Raw genomic sequence first — 21,195 nt, forward strand, 5'->3', positions numbered from 1 at the left:
GTTTTCAATTAGTAAAATATGGAAAAATAATGAGGTTTGAGATAAGCCTTGTATTCACCATAATTTGATTTTGGGACTGTGTGTATTAAAGGCTATCATACAAACTACACAGTTACGATAATAATATAATAATAAATAGAGCTTTTTGTCTAGGTAGTTATCGCAAAGGAATTCAAAGCATTAGTACTGATAAGGCCCACTTTTAGCCTCTGATGTAGTCAAATAACAAGATATATACGTGTCTTTGTCAATTTAATGGAGATACTTAAAATTAGAAACACGTCAGATATCTGGGGTAGTAATGGTAAGATGGCAACTGCAGTGCTAGGTGCTGGGGTGTTCGGGCAAACTTATACTACATTGGGAGCAGTGAAACGACCTGAACAGTAAACAGAACAGATGATGATAATGTGCATAATTTACAAGTAGGGAAAATCGTTGGCACTCTGTTACGAGGTGCGAGTGTGACGAAAGTGGCAAACTGTATTGAATATGTCGAGAGGGAGATTACCCAAAGCGATGACGACCTACCTAAACCACAGCAAAACTACATGGGCGAAAGTCCTACATCATGCAACGGTGCAGGTGACGGAGGACCTAAGGGAACAGCTACAGTCTGTAACGTCAATCATAGTCAGTCGGGGATTACATAGTATGGACATACATTGTCGGGTTGTACTTGTAAAATCGCTCATAAGGGCCCATCACGCTTTAGCATAACCCCAATGATACCGTGAATATACGTTATGCAGAGCCGATGACTGGAAACATGTGATATCATTGAATGAGTCATCGTTTCCTTTATTTCATATCACGGGTTGGGTTTATGTGTCGTGGACTCTCAAGAAGAATGTAATCTGCAATGCCTCTACTCAACTGTCAAACATGGTGGCGTCCCTATGATCATATGAGCTGCAAATCTTTGATTTTCAACGAATCTCACGCTGACTGTTACGGTCGCGTGAGTTCCAGTGGTTATGTCGCTATTTTTGGTGACATTTTTCACCTATGGTCCAGATGTTGTTTCTGGGCACTTACGCCATATACAGGATAATAATGAGCTCAGTTTCATAGCTGGAGCTGCTGCGGCGTGGTTTGGGGAAAATCGGGATGGAGTTGAAAACCTCTCCTGGCCTGCGCAATTCCTAGGCCTAAACATAATTGAAATTCTGTAATTCCATTTTGGAAACACAAGTTCTTCACAGATTTTCTTCTTAAATGAGTACTGCAAGCGGAATGGTATAATAATATACTTGCTACCATTCATGACATCCATGGCTCCATTTCACGTCCAGGTGAAAGGTGGTTCAACGCAATGTTAATATGGTAAGTTTAATTTTTTTTTTTTTGCAAGTATTGATAAGAATCTGTATATGTATCTGAAAGAAGTCATGGCTGACTGGCTGACTGCTCAAAGCCCAGGACAGGCTACTTACGCTAATATCTATCACCACACACTTTGCCAGCACATTGAGCAGATACTTTCTTTCTACCTCTGACTCTGCACACTGCTCGGTTAAGTTTAGTCGATTCTGTACTCGTATCGAGAGGCATAGGTTAAATTCTTGTAGCGCCAATTTGGAGGATTATAAGTTCATTTCACGATTCTCGAATTCGACTCTGCCTTAAGTGAGTCGTCCAACACTACTCTAGGAATTACGGTACAATATCTTGCGCAAGGTCCCACACTAATAAAAGGTTGTATTAATGCTGTTATTTAATTGCATATGATCGGAGGAGACGTTCATACCTCAATAGCATGAGGATCTGGTCATTCCACTCTTGAAACCAGAGAAAGCCGTAACAATATGAACGAGCTACAGAGCCATCGCTCTTACGAGTTGCGTGTGTAAGCTTTTTGAGCACATGGTTAACAAGTGTCTCGTTTCATACTTAGAGTCAAACTCTCTGTTGAAAAAAGTTTCAGTGTGGCTTTCTGTCTTTCCAATCCGATACAGATAACCTTGCTAATCTCAAAATCTAAATCCAAGAAGCCTTCTTCCATTGCCAGCATCTTGTTGCTATATTTTTTCGATTTGGAAAAGGGATTTGTCACTACTTGTCATTATAGGATTTTAAAATTACTATATGACTAAGGTCTTTGTGGTCACATGGCGAAATTCATAAAAAAATCCTAGATGAACGTTATTTTAAGATGCGTGTAGATTTTAATCTCTCAGAGCGATTTATGGAAGAAAATGGTGTCTCACAAGGGAATGTTATCAGTGTCATATTGTTCACTGTCACTGTCAACAATGCTCTGTCACAGATCCAGGCTCTTGTTTGTGGCCTACTTTATACTGACGATCCTGCTATTTATTGCTACTCAACATACTTTCGCGGGATTACTCGATAGTTTCAATTGGCGTTAAATTGTCGTGTCCGATGGTCCAACGAGACAGGCTTCTGCTTTATGTGTGCATTTCTGCCAACAGTGAACTTGCCTTGTTGATCTGTACTCGTATCTAGGTGACACTTGTCTCTCGTTTGTTGAGACTGTCCGATATTTCGATTTCACTTTTGATCACCATTTAAGGTAGGGACTAAACGTTTGGAATCTTAAGTACTCTTGTCTTCGAGGTATGAACTTGTTTCACGTACTTAGCCTCCGCACCTCGGGTGCTGATTGTATAGTCCTATTGCGACTATATATCGTAGTCTAATTCGGTCTAAGTGAGACTACGGTTGTATTCCTTAGTCATCTACTCACTCGTTAATGATGAAACAACTTGATATTAAGCATTACCGGGCATTCGGTTAGCTGCTGATGGTTTCTGTACTAGTCCTATACTTAGAAGCAAACGAACAACACTGTCCGATGGCGTGAGAGATTTCTCAGAAATTATTTAGCATATGTACATTGTATTTCTGAGCATCTTTGCAGCTTTCTGTTTGCGTAGTGGTCAAATTTATGACCAGTACGCGCACTCCCTCAGACTATATGTCCATGGCACATTCGTGCGCATGAGAGTCAGACTAATTTGTTTGCCCATCTCTTTCTTTGCTACATGTTTATGCTCTTTCACGATGACTATTGACTTCATCAAAGTTCGGTTATCATCACATACCAGGCAGCACATTAGTACCCAGAGTTCGGAGCATTATTGGAACAGTACCCAAATTTTAAGTTTTATATGATGACAGTCGTGGACAGGTCGGAATTTAGTCTGTATCGCTTGTGTTCAATATTTACTGCTTAACTAACAGAAATTAAGCTTGCTCAGAAGTTCAGTTTTCGCTACGGTGTGAGCTTATCTGCACTGACTCACAAAGCGTTATCAGAAGTAACAAAATAGCCCGCAATGCAATGCATTCTTGAAGGATGTCATCAACCACAACAGCAGACTTGTGTTATCATTAAATCAGCATTAATGAAAACAAATGCGACGACACAGGATCCAAGAACGCTGCATTGCACATGAGTGATTACTTAATCTGATTTCCGTAGCTATTTCGCCCAACGAATGCCCTCTCACTGGCGGTTTGGAACGAGACCAAAGAAAATAAGTTTCACTCAGTAAAACTTATTATGGGCAATTGGCAGATGTCGTCGCGTACTGGTCGCCGAGATGAAGTGATACACGTTTGCGTATCGGACATTCTCATCTCACTCCTAGTTAGTGTGTGCTGTTAACCGTGTGTATTGTAAAGATCTTATTGTCCGATTGAGTATTCGGCACATTCTTGTAAAATGTCTAGAACACTCAGACTGTAGAGAACGTTTAGAGTTATTGTACCTGAAACTATGAAATGAAAATGAAATGAAATCTTTGAGTTTTACGTCCCACGGTTATGCCGATAAGGCTAAAAGTTTTAGCGGATAAGCGGATAATATGGTCTCTATTGACCGTATTGTCACTTTTGTTCATGAACTTGGGATAGTCAACACGCTCTGATATTCTCTTTTCAAAACGATGGCTCCGCGTAGCGTAGTTGCTAGTAGTCGCTAACGTTCTCGCTTTTGGTGCGAGTGGTCCAGGGTTCGATTCCTAGTGGGGACACTCGGTCGAAAAAGTGTAAAAGCTTTTTCAGGCCAGCCATCCTGAGTAAGATTTTCCTGGGTTTTCCTCATTCACACCAAGCCACGGGCGCCCGAAAGGGAGGGCAGGGTGGGGCCTGGGCCCCCGTCTGGCTCACGAAAATGCATACGTAAAATAACAATCCATGTATATTAAATACCAGACGTAATAAAGCAACTATGGAGATGAGCCTCCACCTAGAAAATTTTCTTCGGGCGCCCTTGCACCAGGCAAATGCCGGGATGGTACCTAATATGTAGGTCCAAGGTCGCTTCGTTCCTTCCCTCTGCTTGGATAGTGTGATCGCCGAGGGACATCATCCCTCATACGTGACGTGCTAACAGCCATAGAGGCGAAAAGCCCAGAAACCAGGGTTGCTACACACGAGACTCGCGATGATGCCAAACACGGATCTGAATTATGCTAGATTTTTGTAAATTATGCCAGATTTTGAAATTATCTTTCCTAACTAATAGTAAAAAGACCCGCCCCTACTTATCTTCATTATTTTAATGAAGTGTTTCAACTGTATTCATGTACAAAACTAATATGACGCTGTCAGGACTGATAATGAAATAAATTGGTAAATGGCACATTATAGGGGAGGAAGGTCGAATTTATATTTTATGAATGGATAACATTTTAAGAAACATATACACAACATGCCGCTTCCGATACAGCTCTGAAGCATTTCTTTTAGTATATTACCAGCTATCCCCTGACGCTCATATCCACCCCCTCTCAAGTTGTAAATTGAAAGGGACAGGAACATTCCAGATAACCACACATTTAGGTTTGAGTTGACAGTAATAAAACTATGGGTAAGTAAATATGATTTGTAGAGTCACGTTTTGCTATTTTTGGACATTTCTCTGAATTCCACAATAAATCATAACCGCAGAAATAGACTGGTTTCATTGCTCCAACCATCGCTTCTACTAAGAAGAATAATTCCAGACGGTTTTTGAACCATCTAAATTTTCGTTCTTTTTCTGTTCACCAGAGGGAAGAATGAAATTATGCTAGATTTGGCCAAGATGCTAAAGTCAAGATGCTAGATGCTAAATGCATGTGAATTATGCTAGATCTAGCACCAAGATGCTAGATATGGCTTCACTGCCAGAAACCTAATTCTTAAATCCTAAATTCCTAAATCCTTTTCAAAACGTTTCGTATTGCTTCTAGTTATATCTTTTATTTCTTGCAATTTGTTGTTTTAGCATTTTCTCGTTCCGTTTGAATGTTATTTTCTTAATGCCTTATTTTCGACGTACTTATTTTTAGAAGTTTTACTTTGAATTTTCAATGCACAGAATGTGTCGACCATTGGCCTTGTAATGACGGGGACAAACAGTCCCGCTGCTGATTATCTCATTAAATATTCAGTAATCGGTTAATCAATCAATTAAGCTAGGAACTTGAAATATTGAAAGTTCAAAGGATTTCTAAGGTACAACTGATCAAGGACTTTTGTTAATTCGATAAGAGACTGAAGAAATAGAAATAGTTAATTTGATATCAATATGTTCATATCTCGGAAGCTCTTACTGGGAGGGGAGAGACTACACAATTTGATGGTATTAAATAAAACAAAGCAAAAAATGAAAGATAACTGGTTTAAAACCTAGATGACCAACTAAGTCATTATCATCATCATAAATATTCTGCCATTATTGGCAGGTCACTTTCCGCAACTGAGAAGCTTCTATGCTCCATGGTCTTCTGTTAACCTCTTCATCTTCACGTACTATTTCTCAGTTTAGATATCATCAATTAATTGTAGTCTCCTTTGCCCCTCCCTCTCTTTCCTGCTACCATACCGTCAAGCACGTTCCTCATGATAGAATTCCTTCTAAGCCAATGTCCCAACCAGTTTCTCTTTCTCTTCGTAACAATATTTAAAATTGTTCTTCAAAAGTCAAGGTAATGGAATTTTCTTTTTGAAACATAACCCAATAGCAAGCAGTCTTTTGGATAGGATAGGATTTTAGATTTCTGGGCGTTCGGCATCTAAGGCCATTTAGCCCGTCACGTTTTGAGGAATGGCGTCCCTCGGCGAGCACACAATCCGGGGAAAGGGAAGGAAGAAAGGATTGGGGAAGGAAGGAAGCGGCCTGGGACCTATAAGTTAGGTACCACCCCGGCATTTGCCTGGTGTGAATGAGGAAAACCTCATTCAGGATGGCTGGCCTGAAATAGCGTTGTACACTTTTTCGACCGAGTGGCCCCACCGGGAATCGAACCCGGGGCCGCTCGCACCGAAGGCGAGAGCGTTAGCGACTACGCTACGAGGGGCCACTCATACAGTCTTTTGTATAAAGGTGCGCACTAATGCATACGGAGTACAGCGTTAGCAGGAACGAAGCTAGGAATTGACATTAAATGTAGAATATACATGGAATTAAAAAAAAAAAAAAAACATTGCCCACGTAGTTGGAAAGTGTACTTTCGACGCTAATGGAAAATAGACAGACACAATCAGATTGCTAAAATGATTGAAGACCATTACAATAGGATAAATTATAAGGCATATAAAGTACTTGAATTTAATGTGGGAAACGAGAAATTTTAAAACCTGATTTAGTAGTAAAAAAATAATCTCAACAGGTATATAATAGATACAACTGTCCGATTTGAAGAAGAAAATATGGATATAAAGGCAAATGCTGAAAAATTAAATAAGTATAATAGACTGCGAAAGATAACAAAAAGTTTGAAATTTAACGTTGGGTCAACGTTTGTATTAAGAGTATAACGAAATATTGGATAGGTTAATAATTACCTGTACCTTGGGTAGAAAGTGCTCATACATAAGCACTATACCTTATAGAATGTTAATTTAATAATAACAAAAGAAGAATGTTTTTAATATCTGTAAGATATTAGAGAGTAATAGATAGTTCGTTGTTATGTAATTGTTTATGGATACCGAATTCTCATGTATGTGTGCACGACAGTGTGAATGAAAAATACATTAAAAGTGTATCAACTAATAAACCATTTAAAACCGTTCATCTACTTTATAATTCTGATAGAGAAGGTGAGAATAGTATTATATATATAATTACTAAAGATATTTTTACATGAAAACAGTTACTACCACTCAAGTTCTTTATATCATCGATCGAACCAGGTTGACGACTACCCTTGGTGAGTCGTTATAAAAATTTTGGTTTACCTCACCCGGGAATTCTTGTAAATTCACTACCCGAAGCAAAGTAAGGGTGAATTTACGTTTGTAATAAAGTTAATGAATACAAATTTTACAAGACTGAGAAGTGGTAGAATAATAATAAGAAAAATGAACGGTAACGCTATGGAGAATGAACCCAATGATAGTGACAACGGTGAACATAGTGTAACACCAGGAATGACACTAGAAGACCGAATCTTGTTAGCCTTACAGCGGCAAGAACAATGTCGTAAAGACGATTCGGCAGCCATGAAGCGATTGGAACAAAATTTGGTTCATATGTCCAACGAATTGAAGCAGACGATAGAACAGAAGATAGAACAGAAGTCCGAAGAATCCAACAAGCAATACGATGAATTGAAACAGACGATAGAACAGAAGTCCGAAGAAACCAACAAGCAATACGAGGAATTGAAGCAGACGATAGAACAGAAGATAGAACAGAAGTTCGAAGAATCCAACAAGCGATATGAGGAATTAAGTAAACGAATGGAACAGAAGTCAGATGAAACGAAACAATCAATTATCCAGGCGATGGATGACATCACCTCGCAGTTCGAGGAAAAGTTAAATAGAATATCTGAGGATTGTCAGAATAATCACGACCACATTATACAAGAAATCAGTGGTGTAAAAAAGGATTTAGAAGTAATGGAATCTTCTGTTCGTCAGCAAAAGGTTCAGGTCACCAATAATTCAAACAACATACGTGCAAATACGCAACTGATAGCTACTCTACAGGAGGAAATGAGGAAGCTACAGGTCAAGGACAACTCACACCACAATCATACGGTCAGTGATCATTTGGAGTTTTCCCATTCACAAGAGATGACCTCGCCTCCACCCACATCTGATGAGGACCTTATTTTGGAAGAAATTCATCCGAAGAGTACTGATAGACGGATAATAGACGGTACTACAACACATCACGTTATGGATAGGAATTGTCACCCAATAAGTACTCGGAACGATAAAAGGAAGGTAAAGTTAAGCGTTAAGATGAGTGAAATACGTGCCATGAGTAAATTCAGTGGTAAATGTAATGAGAATGCTACTTCGTTCCTGGAAAAATTTCAGGACGAATGCAATATAATGTGTATAGATAAATCACAATATATGAAGCTAATCCCTCATTTATTACTCCCACCATGTTCCTTATGGTTTAAGGCAATACGTGATCACATCAATACATATGAGGAATTCAAGGCAGCACTGATCGCCAATTATGAAAATGATTTTTTGCTTGCAAATAGAGATGCCACGATTAGAAATCAACATTTCAATCCTCGTTTACACAAATCTGTTGTCGAGTTTGTTGTAAATACCTTCAACGAATTAAAAGTTGTTAATCCATTGCAGTCGGAATCTAGAATAATAGCATCCATTCGAAATTTGCTCCCATTTAAGTTACAACAAATCTTGTTTTCTACACAGTGTATGAGTTTCAACCATTTGTTAATGCTCGTTCAATGTTATGAAACTCAATACCATGCTTTGAATCAACAAGCAGGTGTGAGTAAAAATAAGAATAATTCAGATCATTTTGTACCTGTTAGGAATCTAGATATCCGTAGTATGAACGATACGGAATACAACCGAAGTCGAGTAAATTCAAGTAATCCAAACGAGCAAAATAGGCAGAGCTATGTAGGGAATACACCTAACCTAATTAATCGTGGCAATCCTTATGTTAGACCATATAGTCAAAATAAATTTAAAAATCGACGAAATACATGGCGAAATTCCAGGAATACAGGACACTACGTGGATAGACGTAATCGGGGGTCAAGAGATGACACTTCGCATCAAGATCCAGGTATTGAAGTAAACACTGTACAGAACAGTAATACGGGGCATAATCATGATTGTGCTGTACAATGTACTTTATTGGAACCATACACGAGTATGAATTTAAACTAATTGCGGCTGATGTGGTAGGGGTTAAACCCACATCAGCTGTAGATTCTCATGAACATTTAGCTACAAAGTTAAGTGATAATGTCAAATGCACGTCAGATACTGATTCTTATGAACATTTATATTCCAACTTACATATTCATGTTAATGATAAAAATGAACTTTCACATGATGTCTCTGTAAATAATTATTCGGAAATAGCAGTTAATAGATGTCGGTACCAATTTATGCCTGTAGTAAATCGTTGTTGGTTCAAAGATGATATTGTCAATGATGGTTTTGATATTGAAAAAAAATTTTGTATTTTTAAAATCATATAGTACAGCTAAAATACCTATCAAAATCAATGGGTTAAGCACTGAAGCTTTACTTGATACAGGAGCAAATGCCTCCTTATTATCGTATTCGCTGTGGAAAACAATTACTAGTAATTATTCGAATCCTAAGTTACAAAAGGCTGAGAATCTTATTATAGTTGATTTTACCGGTAAACATAAAAAGAGAGTAGCTGGAATTACTCGTGTGACAATAACTATTCAAGATTTTGAAATATCAATCCCTATTTTAGTAATAAAGGAACTGAATGAAAAAGTGATTATGGGTTTAGATTTATTATCGCAATTGCGTGTCATGCTCGATTTTAGAAACCAAACGTTGACTATACCTGGTTTACCTCAGGAAATCGTTCAGAAACTGCTTCCAAAATTAGATAATATTGCTTGTCAATATAGTAATATTTCTCATGTAGTGAATAATGTTTCTGTTCGTTCAGAAAGTGGTCAATTAAATGATCAACGAATGGAAGACACACAAAATTTGGTGGATTTAAAAGACGATGTATTATTTTCTGAGCGTGTTAAGTCACTCGAAAGCAGTCTTGATTTTACAGATAATACAGTAAAAGCTGACTTTAAGAATATTCTATATAAACATAGAAATGTCTTTTCAAAACGTCCTGGGCTTTGTAAGGATTTTATTTATTCTTTTAAAGTTAAAACAGACAAACCCATAGTGACCAAGCCTTATATAATTCCATATAGATACAGGGAAAATGTACGCCAGCAAATTACGGATATGTTAAGAGATGGGATCATTAGGCCTTCACGAAGCATTCACCTTAATCCATTACATGTTGTTCCAAAGAAAAATGGTTCTTTACGTGTGGTTTTAGATTTGAGACGCACGAATTGTCACATTGATCTGGAACAAGTGAGGTATCCCCCAGTGGAAGAAATACTAGCCTCTTTACAAGGGAATGCAGTCTTCGGAAATTTAGATCTAGTAATGGCATACAATCAGGTCGAATTACATGAAGATTCAAAACCGTACACAGCATTTAGTTTTGAAGGTCACTTATACGAATACAACCGTGTAGTTTTTGGGCTTATTAATGGTAGTGCGGCGTTAGCATCCTGCTTGAACAAAGTCTTGGGTCAAGACTTACGTAGCAACGTGATAACCTACACCGATGGCATCTTAATCATGGGGAAAAATCCACATGAATATTTGAAGTATTTAGATATAGTTTTAGACAGATTGGAAAGTTCAGGCCTTACTATCAACCTACAGAAATCAAAATTTCTGCAGAATTCCATAGAATTTCTTGGATACCAAATTGATGCCTCTGGTTTACAATTCAGTCAATCTAAAGTACAAGCCATAGAAGATCTGCCTGCACCGTTAAATGTGAAACAGACACGGCAAATATTAGGACTTTTCAATTGGTTTCGCAAAGCCATCCCACGGTTTGCTGAGATAGCCCAACCTTTATTTATGATTATAAAGAAAGGAGTACCATGGCAATGGGGTCCGATTCAAGAACACAGTTTTAATAAGTTGAAGGAGTGCGTAAAACGAAACATCCATTTGAATCATCCTCGATATGACGTTCCTTTTTATGTACAGTGTGACGGTTCTCAACTTGGAATCTCTGCAGTACTCTGGCAACCTAATCCAACTATTCAGGAACCAGCTGTCATTCATTGTGCTAGCCGTACTTTAAAGAAAGCTGAAAAAGGATATACCACGACAGAAATCGAACTTTTGGCTGTACGTTTTGCCATACAAAAATTTGCTCCATACATTAGCGGATGTCATTTTATAGTACTTACCGATCATAATTCGTTGCGATACCTTAACAGCGTACAGGGATATAATAACAGACTACTTCGCTGGTCGTTAGATCTTCAAGCTTATGATTTCGAAGTACGACACATTAAAGGGGTAGATAATGGACCCGTAGATACATTATCACGTCTGTTTCCCGGAGAAGAACAACATATCTTGTCCATCAACGAATTCAAGATCTTACAGGATGAAATAGCTACCATTTCAATAGAAGATCTACGAGAACATCAAATGAAGTATCATGAATATAAACAAATCATGGAACATTTGTCTTCATGCAGTGAGGGATGTAATTGTCCCAAGCATTGGAATTCCAGATTTAAATTATCTAACGGAATTCTACTTATTAAAGATTTTAAATTCAAATCTAGAAATAAAATTTGCATTCCACCTACGCTAACAGCACGCATATTAAAGGCCTATCATGACGATTTCGGTCATTTTGGTTATGTAAAGGTATGTGCCTTGATTAATAAATCCTTTTATTGGAAGGGAATGAGAGCGCAAATAAAAAATTATATCAAGGACTGTATTGAGTGCATGCGAATTAAACATAATTACCAGGCTGTACAAAAACCAATGCTCTCAATAACGCCTGAGAGACCACATTCGTTTCTGTCAATCGATCTATATGGACCTTTACCAAGAGCAGCTACTGGAGAAATTTATTTACTTACAACCATGGATATCTTCTCACGTTATGTAGTAGCTTATCCTCTGCGTAGAGCCACTTCCGCTGCTATCATAAATAAAATCTTGAATGTATATATTCCACATTGTGGCCCTATCGAACACATATTATGTGATAATGGTTCGCAGTTCAAAAGTGATGTGTTCCTCAAAGCTATGAACAAGGCTAATATTAAAATTCATTTTGTAACTCCGTACCATCCTAGTAGCTCTGTGGTAGAAAATGTACATCGCAATTTTGGTATGCTGTTTCGACACTTTTGTAAAGATAAACATGCCGAATGGATCAAGCATGTCAATCAAATCACGTACCTTTTGAATCATTCTATATCAGATACGTTAGGCGTGTCTCCTGCGAATGTACATAATGGTTCTGATTTGATTTTCCCTGTGGAACAACATTTTGATGTTAAGTTAGAGGATTCAACAATCATTGATTCTTGCAACTTAGTGAATATGGTAAAAATCCGAAGACATAACAAATTTTTGAAACGTAATTCTCAAGTAGAGTCTTTGCAAGAAGGAAAATATCGGATCAAGGTCAATGACTTAGTTTTTGTTAAACAACATCCACAAAGTAATATGTTGTTAAAGAAGATTTATAAATTTTGTGACATTTTCTCAGGTCCTTATTTATGTTTTAAGGAAATAAACCCTAAAGTTTTTGAATTATTGAACGCTAAAACGGGTACGTCAATTGGACTTCGTAATATAGATGAGTTAAAGGTTTGGAAACCTACTCCGTATACAAAAGAAAAATGGATGCATCTAGTGAAAGAGTTAGTCGCACCTGACATTCTTGCTCAAATAAATAGGAATTAAGAAGACTAAAAACAAAAAAAAAAAAAAAAAAGATATAAAAGGGTGTCCTCTGTTTGTGTAAAAATAGATTTTATTTTCTTCCTTTTGCTCATTCAAACATAGGTTATGTTTAATTTTTGATTTTTATTCAATTTCATTTTCTTTGATTTTCTTTAACCAACGATAAGTTTCTAATGATTTTAATTTTTTTTCTTATTAACGTGAAGGATTATAATTTAACCCATAATTGATTAAACACAAAAAAATGTTAACATTATATTAACTTTGTGTTGAAACTTTATTGTTAAAAATATAAGTAGTAATGAAATGAAAGATTTGTTATAAATATATATATATATGAAATGTAATGAAGATATACGAGGGACGATCAAAATGTAAAAGGACATATGTAATGTAAGATTTCTATTGTAAACGGACCAGTGATTCTTGAAGATAAAAGCCAAGTTCGTTTATGACTTTTATATTCAGTCCCATCGTCGGGCGACATTTTTATATAACGAAATATTGGATAGGTTAATAATTACCTGTACCTTGGGTAGAAAGTGCTCATACATAAGCACTATACCTTATAGAATGTTAATTTAATAATAACAAAAGAAGAATGTTTTTAATATCTGTAAGATATTAGAGAGTAATAGATAGTTCGTTGTTATGTAATTGTTTATGGATACCGAATTCTCATGTATGTGTGCACGACAGTGTGAATGAAAAATACATTAAAAGTGTATCAACTAATAAACCATTTAAAACCGTTCATCTACTTTATAATTCTGATAGAGAAGGTGAGAATAGTATTATATATATAATTACTAAAGATATTTTTACATGAAAACAGTTACTACCACTCAAGTTCTTTATATCATCGATCGAACCAGGTTGACGACTACCCTTGGTGAGTCGTTATAAGAGTAGCACCAAAGAACATATTAAAAGAAAATAAAACTAAGCTCCCGAAGTTTATATAAAAGAAGATAAATGTGATAGTATTAAGATTTACAATAAAGATGCTTAACCCTCCCTTAGATTATACTGTTTAGGGATTGTGAAAGGATTTTAAATATAATAATTGCAATTTGGATTAAGAAACTGTAATTAATATATGCAATTTAAGGTGTGTTGTATTGATTTTATATATAAATGTTAGAGAATTTTATTGTGAGGTGTATTGGTTATACGTAAGTTGGATATGAAGCATGCTGTTTAATTTAATTTATTGCTATATTATGCGCTTATAATTGAAAAAAATGCAAAGAAAATTAAAAGCTTATGTAGAGTATTTATAGAAATAATTTAAAATTTTAAATAATTTATTTATTATAATATATGAAATTTTTAAGTTTTACGTCCCACGGTTATATCGGTTAGGCTAAAGGAGACGGTGATGATGAGAGATGAGTGAAATGGTGGAATGAAAAAAGTGGGAGGAAACGGGAGAACCCCGAGAAAACCCACGAGCACGGTATTTGTCCACCGCAAAGTCCGCACGGCGCGAATGATTTTATGGTATGTTGTTGTTAATGAAAATAGAGTTATGTATATATACTTTTAAAAATAAGCATATACCTGTATTTATTAGTATAATTGTATAAACTGTATTGTATGTTTAATTGTGTAACTGCTTCGTTAATTCTGTACAATCGATATGTAATTTGAGAATCTTAGAGATAATGGAGGATTGGAGTAAGAAGGTGATTATAGAATAATTATAGAACTATACCACAACCAATCAGGGAATTCCCATTTGGTCCTCTAAAGTTAGAAGCATGAAATTTGGTATGTTGAATACTTATTTTAAATAACTAGAACCGTGCTTCCGAGTTTATGATATTTGACTTAGAAGGAAAGAAAAGAAATGGAAATAAAAAGGGATGGGGTTACAAATATTATAATAAGATGCTCATACCTCGGAATCCTTTAAAGTTAGAGGCGTTAAGGTTGGTTACGCTTGGAATTTTTACTTTTAATTTAAGATAATTAAATACATATTTTTTTTTTAAAAAAAATATTTGTTCTGGAAAGGGAGATAAAGGGGTGGAGGGCGAGTCAAGTTCACACTACTCTTTAATATTCAATCACCCGGCGAGCAGATGTTTGCCGATAATGTATGAAGCGTGCAACGAACAACCACACATGTTAGGATATTAATGTCAGATTTATTACAGCATATTCTCCCGTGTGAGGAACGGAAACTACTACTATCGGCTATATTATAAAAATGAAGTTGATGGTTTTATCTATGTCTCATCATTACGGAGAACTTGACAAACCGTTTCACAGGATTTTATCATGCCATTTTGACTAAAATCCGAAAATGGGGATTCAAACTTTATCCTAAAATTAGATTATCTCACAAGGGGTGTATGCGAACCGTGACAGCTAGATATTTATGAAAGTTTGTACCCTGACTAATTGTGGATCGCTAATCACCGTGGTGATAGTTACTCGGTGCGGAAATGTCTTTTACCCACTACGTATAATACATATACCAAGCAGTGATCGGGTGAAGCAGTCGAGTTATATCCCCAAAACGCCGAAAAAGGCAGGAAGTGGAAAGTGTGTGCAGGTATCCTGATATTACGGAAGGGGGACACGTGACCAAGAACACGGCAGTAATGTCACACAAGCACTGTTGCCATCCCAACACAAACTTATAGTTTTTCCAACACAAACTTATAGTATATGACTAACGGGCTTGATACAGAATTCACCCAAAAATGAACATATGTTAGAGTAGCCGTAGAAAGAAGAAGTCCCATGAGGAAAAATGCGGAAATGTGAACAGCAAGTCTTCCTATAGCGCAGCAATTCCGGTTGCGTTTGTGTGGAATCGATATCTTGAATATCGTTCCCGAGAGCTGTAAAACGAACTGTTTTGGGGTTGCAACACTACATAAAATCCTTCATGTCTTCCAAATCACAGAAACGAAAGTGTAGAGTCTAGAAAGAGTACAGAAAAGCTGTGTCACGAAAGCTGTGTCACGAATAAATCTGTGACCAGAAAGTACGTCAGAATTAATTCGCAAAGATTCATGGCCTGTGATAGGATTCAGTCGAGAGTATAGGAAACGTTAGCGTGTGACAGAACAATTAAGACAAAACACAGTGCATTCAGGCTACGTACAACAGAAAAGCCGTAGATAGTGTGGCAAAATACGTACATTTCTCGTCCTAGCCACACACTCAATATACTGACTGGATGTTAGTGGCTGGATGCTGTGCATGCTGTGGTTTACTCCCTACTGTACATTTATTCCTTTTGCAGTCTCGTTGTTGTTGTACATTTGTTCGTTCCATTGTACGGACCCCATAATTTCTCAACTTTAGAGCCTCATATCTCACTTGTTTGGCAACACAGACAACCCACCTTTTGCTTATTTTCTTTCACGTTTTATGTCAATTGTTTTAATATTTAAAAAACTATAAGTTTGTGATGGGATGGCAACACTTCTTGTGTAACACTACTGCCGTATTCTTGGTCACGTGTCAACTTCCCGTAGGTATCAGTTACCTGGACACATTTTTCATTTTCTGCCTTTTTCCAGCGTTTTTGGAGTATAAATCGGCTTAGCCTCACCCGGTCACTGTTTGGTACACATATTAAATGTAGCGGGTATACAAAGCATTTCGGTACCGAGTGACTATCACCACGATGATTAACAATCCACAATTAGTCAGGGTACAAACTTTCATAAATATCTAGCTGTCACCAGACCCGTATTTATATGCTGTGCGCCCTTGTGCTCTAAGTAATTTGCCGCCACCTGCACAAACTTTACCGCTCCTTCCCGAAAGCGATCAATATTAAAGTTGAATTTATAGTTTTTGGGGTCGATAAAATGAATAGTGACAGCTTTAATCCAATTCAACTTCAAAGTCATACTCCACTCCCCAGAGTGGGGGGCGAGATTTTGAAAGTAATCAAAAAAGATAGATATTAGTGTTGAATTTATAGTTTTTGGGGTCGATAAAATGAATAGTGACAGTTTTAATCCAATTCAACTTCAAAGTCATACTCCACTCCCCAGAGTGGGGGGCGAGATTTTGAAAGTAATCAAAAAAGACAGATATTAGTGTTGAATTTATAGTTTTCGAGATCGCTGAGTTTAACGGTACCAGCTTTCATGATATTCAAGTTCATTCTCACCCCTTGGGGTGGGATGGGGAACGATGACGTTTTAAAAATAATCAATTTTAATTACCCCCTAAATTTTACCGCCCTTTGCTCGGGCACAGAATAGCACTTACCTAAATACGGACCTGGCTTTCACGGTTCGCATACGTCCCTTGTCAGTAACCTCAAAAGTAATGGGAAGGAAACATACTGTATTATATAAAACCCTCATTAAAAATAATCGGTTACTTGTCCCAGTGAGTTTTCGAAAATACTATTTTTAAGGGGGAAAGAGAAACATTATTTTGTTTTGAGTGTAACATGCCATAATTATGCTTCGAGGTTAAGATGATGATAATAATGTCGAAAATAATGGAATTAAGAAGGTGGAGGAATCGGGAGAACCCCGAGAAGATTCACGCACACGATCTTTGTCCACTACAAAGCTCATTTGGGGCGAGCCGGGATCGAACCAGGGATCCTACGCACTAGAAGTGAGAGCTCTACTACTGACCAATTTCTATAATCTTTTCTGCAAATATGAAAATAATATGGAAATTGTTTGTGTCATCGTCACGGGGAAATAAATGAACTCATTCAAATGAATTATTGATTGGGTTTGCATATTCTCACTTTCACTAAAATGCGTGTCCTATGGTGAAAGGAGATTAAAAATGTACGCCAAAATTGCAGTACCTCGTGTTAGGGGAATGGAAATTCTAATCCTAACCCTAACTATATATAAAACTGCATCAACTCATTCACTCACTGACGTAAGATAACGGGTACTTTCGGTTGATGTAGAAAGTTTAAATTTTGCTTGATTGTAGCTTTTCAAGACTAACCCACTGGAAAATGGCCAAAAGTGAATATTTTTAATTTGTAGAGGGTCTAAAGGGGGGGAGGGGAGTGAAGAAATTCTTAATGTTATTTAAATAGGTCTTTTTTTAACCTATAATTTCATATTTTAGGTACTCGGAATTGGAATAAAAACTTGAAATTCGGGATGATTGTACGTTTTCGTTAGCGTTACCTAAGTAAATCAGCAAAATAATAATAATAATAAAACTTTAGTGAGGTTTTATGGGCAATTGAAAAGTCTTTCCCATATTACTTATATGAGACATCTTCTATACTCCAAAATGTTTAGGCACTTCCGGCTGATTAGAATGATGAAATTTGGTATGATTGTAGCCTTCTGGAACTAACCCACAGGAAAATTGCCAAAATTGAATATTTTTAGTTTTTAGGAGATCTAAAGGGGAAATGAAAAATCTCCAAGTTATTTAAATGGGCATTTTCTTGGGACACAAAATCTTATCTTTTATGCAGTTGAAATATAAAAATGCAGAAATTCACTCTTGAAGCGAAAGCTGGTAGATATGTGATACGATGTCGAACAAATGTGGGGATCTGGGGGCGAGGCCTCCAGCTGGCCAAATGCGGGAAATATTAAAAGCAAATGCACAAAATTCACCCCTGAAGCAAATGCTGATACATATGAGATGCGAGAACGTAGGCCGAACAAACGCTGCGGTCTGAGGTCAAGACCCCCACCTGGTCAAAGGCTATTTCTATATAAAATCCTTATTAAAGATACACCTAAATGGATATGTGACTCAACGTTTTCGGAAATTCTCCTTCTAGAGGAAGGAGGCTTTTTTTTAAAAAAAAAAAAAAAAAAAAAAAAAACTTGATTTCTGATATAATTTGCTATAAAAGTAAATTGTTTTGGGGCAGTGGTTACCTCTAAAAAAATACCTTTTCACTTTTGTACATTTCTGCTTAAAGCTTCTCCGTTATAAAATTAATAAATTTAAACGAATCTCTTCCAAATATTCTGCTTTTTGTTCATATTGTACTTGAATGGTACAGTCCGCAGAAAAAACTGCAACATGACCATGTAAATTTATTGTGAAACCGCACCTAACAACGCAGGGAATCAACATAACGTCTAAGTGGCACGAATCACGCTAGAAGAAGCCTCGGCGTCCTCCCCTGCACATTTATTTTGGAACAAAAAACTTCGTCGTTTCACAATAAACTTACATGCTCATGTTGCAGGTTTTTTGCTGCGGACTGTACATGATCAGATACTACACGAATAATATGCGCATTACTCACTTAGCGTTCTCACTTTGAAATTGAGAAGTCCTGGATCCAAATCCGCGACCGATCAATTTGATTACAGGTTACGTCAGTACCGGTATTACCGGATGAATATTGAGATGGTACCTTTCAATATAAGTCCAACTTCCTTCCACATTCCTTCCAATATTGCAAATCTAGCATAAAACTGTTTCAAGACTGTTTCCACAACTCCCTTAGTAAAACACAAAAACAGAATAAGTTGTTCGTTAAATATACACGTGTATGTACTATGACTACAAAGACATGTCAGTTCCCGTAGAATTCTCAAAGAAAAATGGCACATTGTAGAATATCTCAATAATTGTAATTGAACACCATGTATATAAAAGTCAGAAATCCCAAATAACTCTTTTCAGAACCAAGGCTATTACATCATAGGGTAAAACGTAAACCAATAACCACGAAATGTCCTAGTATATACAGGGTGTTTCGAAACAACACCGACAACGTTTGGGAGGTGATTCCTGGCATCAAGACAAGACAAAAAGTATAGACCAATTTGGATGCACAAATGCTTTGTTGTGGAGTTACAGACTGCCGAAAACAGGAAAAACATGAGACTTAAAGGCCCATAGTTCCAAAACTATGGGATCTACCGTAGTCGGGTAAAGACTTCACTTAGAAACTAATATGTTCGCTATCCAAAAATACATGTTTCAGAATCCTATAAGGTACTCACACAACAATTTTTATAGAGGGAGGTACAACAAATTTAATGGCTACGGGCATATAATTTGAAGTACTCGCCAACTACCTCTGTAAAACTTGTTGCGGAAGTACCTCAGGATTCGGAAACATGGATAGTTTGATAGGGCACATACTAGTTCCTATGTGAGGCGTTGACCCGACTTCGATAGGTCCCATAATTTTGTAGCTAAGGACCTCTAAAGTTCATTTTTTCATGCTTTCGGCAGCCTATAACTTCGCAAGGACGCATTTGTGCTCCCAGGTTGGTCTATACTTTTTGTCTTGTCTTGGTGTCAGGAATCACCTTCCAAACGTTGTCAGTGTGTTTTGAAACACCCTGTATAAGATAGCACCTACTAAATCATGCAGTGATCCTCAAGTTATTACACACCTTATCTCTCATGCAGTACATCAGTTATTAATTTTCTTAGGAGATATTTTAAAGCTAATATATGGGACAAAAACTTGGAATTGGTTCCGAAGAAAGAAAGAGAAAAAACAGACTGCTAGAATCAAGTTCTTGCCAAGAAACCGTATCATTAAGTTATCTTTAGATAGTATATTGAAAGTAATTATAACTTAATGGCTAATTATCATTAGTTGTTAGTCTTATTGTACTACCAAAAGAGAATGTGTATAAGAAGTAATGAAAAGAAAATGCATTTGTTCACCATGCAAAAGGGAATAAATCAATCCTAAAGGCCACCGAGTGGAAAATAATAAACACGCCTTTCTAAATTAGCTAGTTAAGTGCCAACGAAAAAGAGTATTTTATCTACGTATCTTTGTGTTTTTTTTTTCTTTTTAACTAGAGTTTTATTTGGTAATGTTACCTGTACAAAAAGAAGGCTGCGAAAACAGGTTGCTCCAGGTCTCATCCTGAAATGGAATATATGGTGTCGACGCACTCCGATGGCCCCTGCTGGAAATGTTTCTTCTGGCCAGTCGGGCGGCTGGTTTGCTGGAAGGTGCCTGTTCCTTCTGCTTCCGTAAGCCTGTACTGGACTACTTATGGTAGATAGCTTGTGGTGACTTCGTTGTATTATCTTTTTTATTATTATTATTTATTTTTAAATTAGAAATGCCATCATCTAAATCCAAATCAAGTAAACTATACGGGCTGTGGAGGTATTTGAACCCTCCTACACTACCGAGGACTTCCTTCAGACTCCTCCAACAGGGATTTCAAGACATTTGTAACAAAGGGTGTGTGTGTGTTAAAATACCTCAACAAATTCTGGGATGATATCCAAAACATGTACACTGCACTATAACAGAATATAACTTTGACTACCTTCATGAATGTCTTGTATAGAAGGTCTTAACCTGGAGGTTAGTGACCTTTCGTCCCTTCTCCCCTTCCTACTCAAATTGAAGCATGTGTGTTTGTGTGTGTGTGAAAGAGTTTGTCGTTTCAACACACATTGGATATTCCAACAAAAATTGATTGAGGAAGCATGTTTTGCAGACCAGATTCT

General features: G+C 36.9%; 1 protein-coding gene and 1 non-coding gene across 2 annotated transcripts in view; both read right to left on the reverse strand.

Annotated features, from left to right (window-relative positions):
• The window catches only part of LOC145686558 (uncharacterized), an 88,842-nt gene extending 67,852 nt beyond the window's left edge, over positions 1-20,990 (reverse strand). Inside the window, exon 1 of the mRNA XM_081759994.1 lies at positions 20,551-20,990. Coding sequence (XP_081616120.1) covers positions 20,551-20,595 — 45 coding nt within the window. The 5' untranslated portion in view covers positions 20,596-20,990. The remainder of the gene's footprint in view (positions 1-20,550) is intronic.
• TRNAR-UCG (transfer RNA arginine (anticodon UCG)) lies at positions 6,242-6,316 on the reverse strand. The gene has a single exon. It is a non-coding gene; the product is annotated as a tRNA-Arg (tRNA).
• Positions 20,991-21,195: the final 205 nt, after the last annotated feature.

Source organism: Thermobia domestica, chromosome 5 (assembly GCF_964235325.1).
Source record: "Thermobia domestica chromosome 5, izTheDome1.hap1.1, whole genome shotgun sequence".
In the NCBI taxonomy this organism is placed as follows: domain Eukaryota; kingdom Metazoa; phylum Arthropoda; class Insecta; order Zygentoma; family Lepismatidae; genus Thermobia; species Thermobia domestica.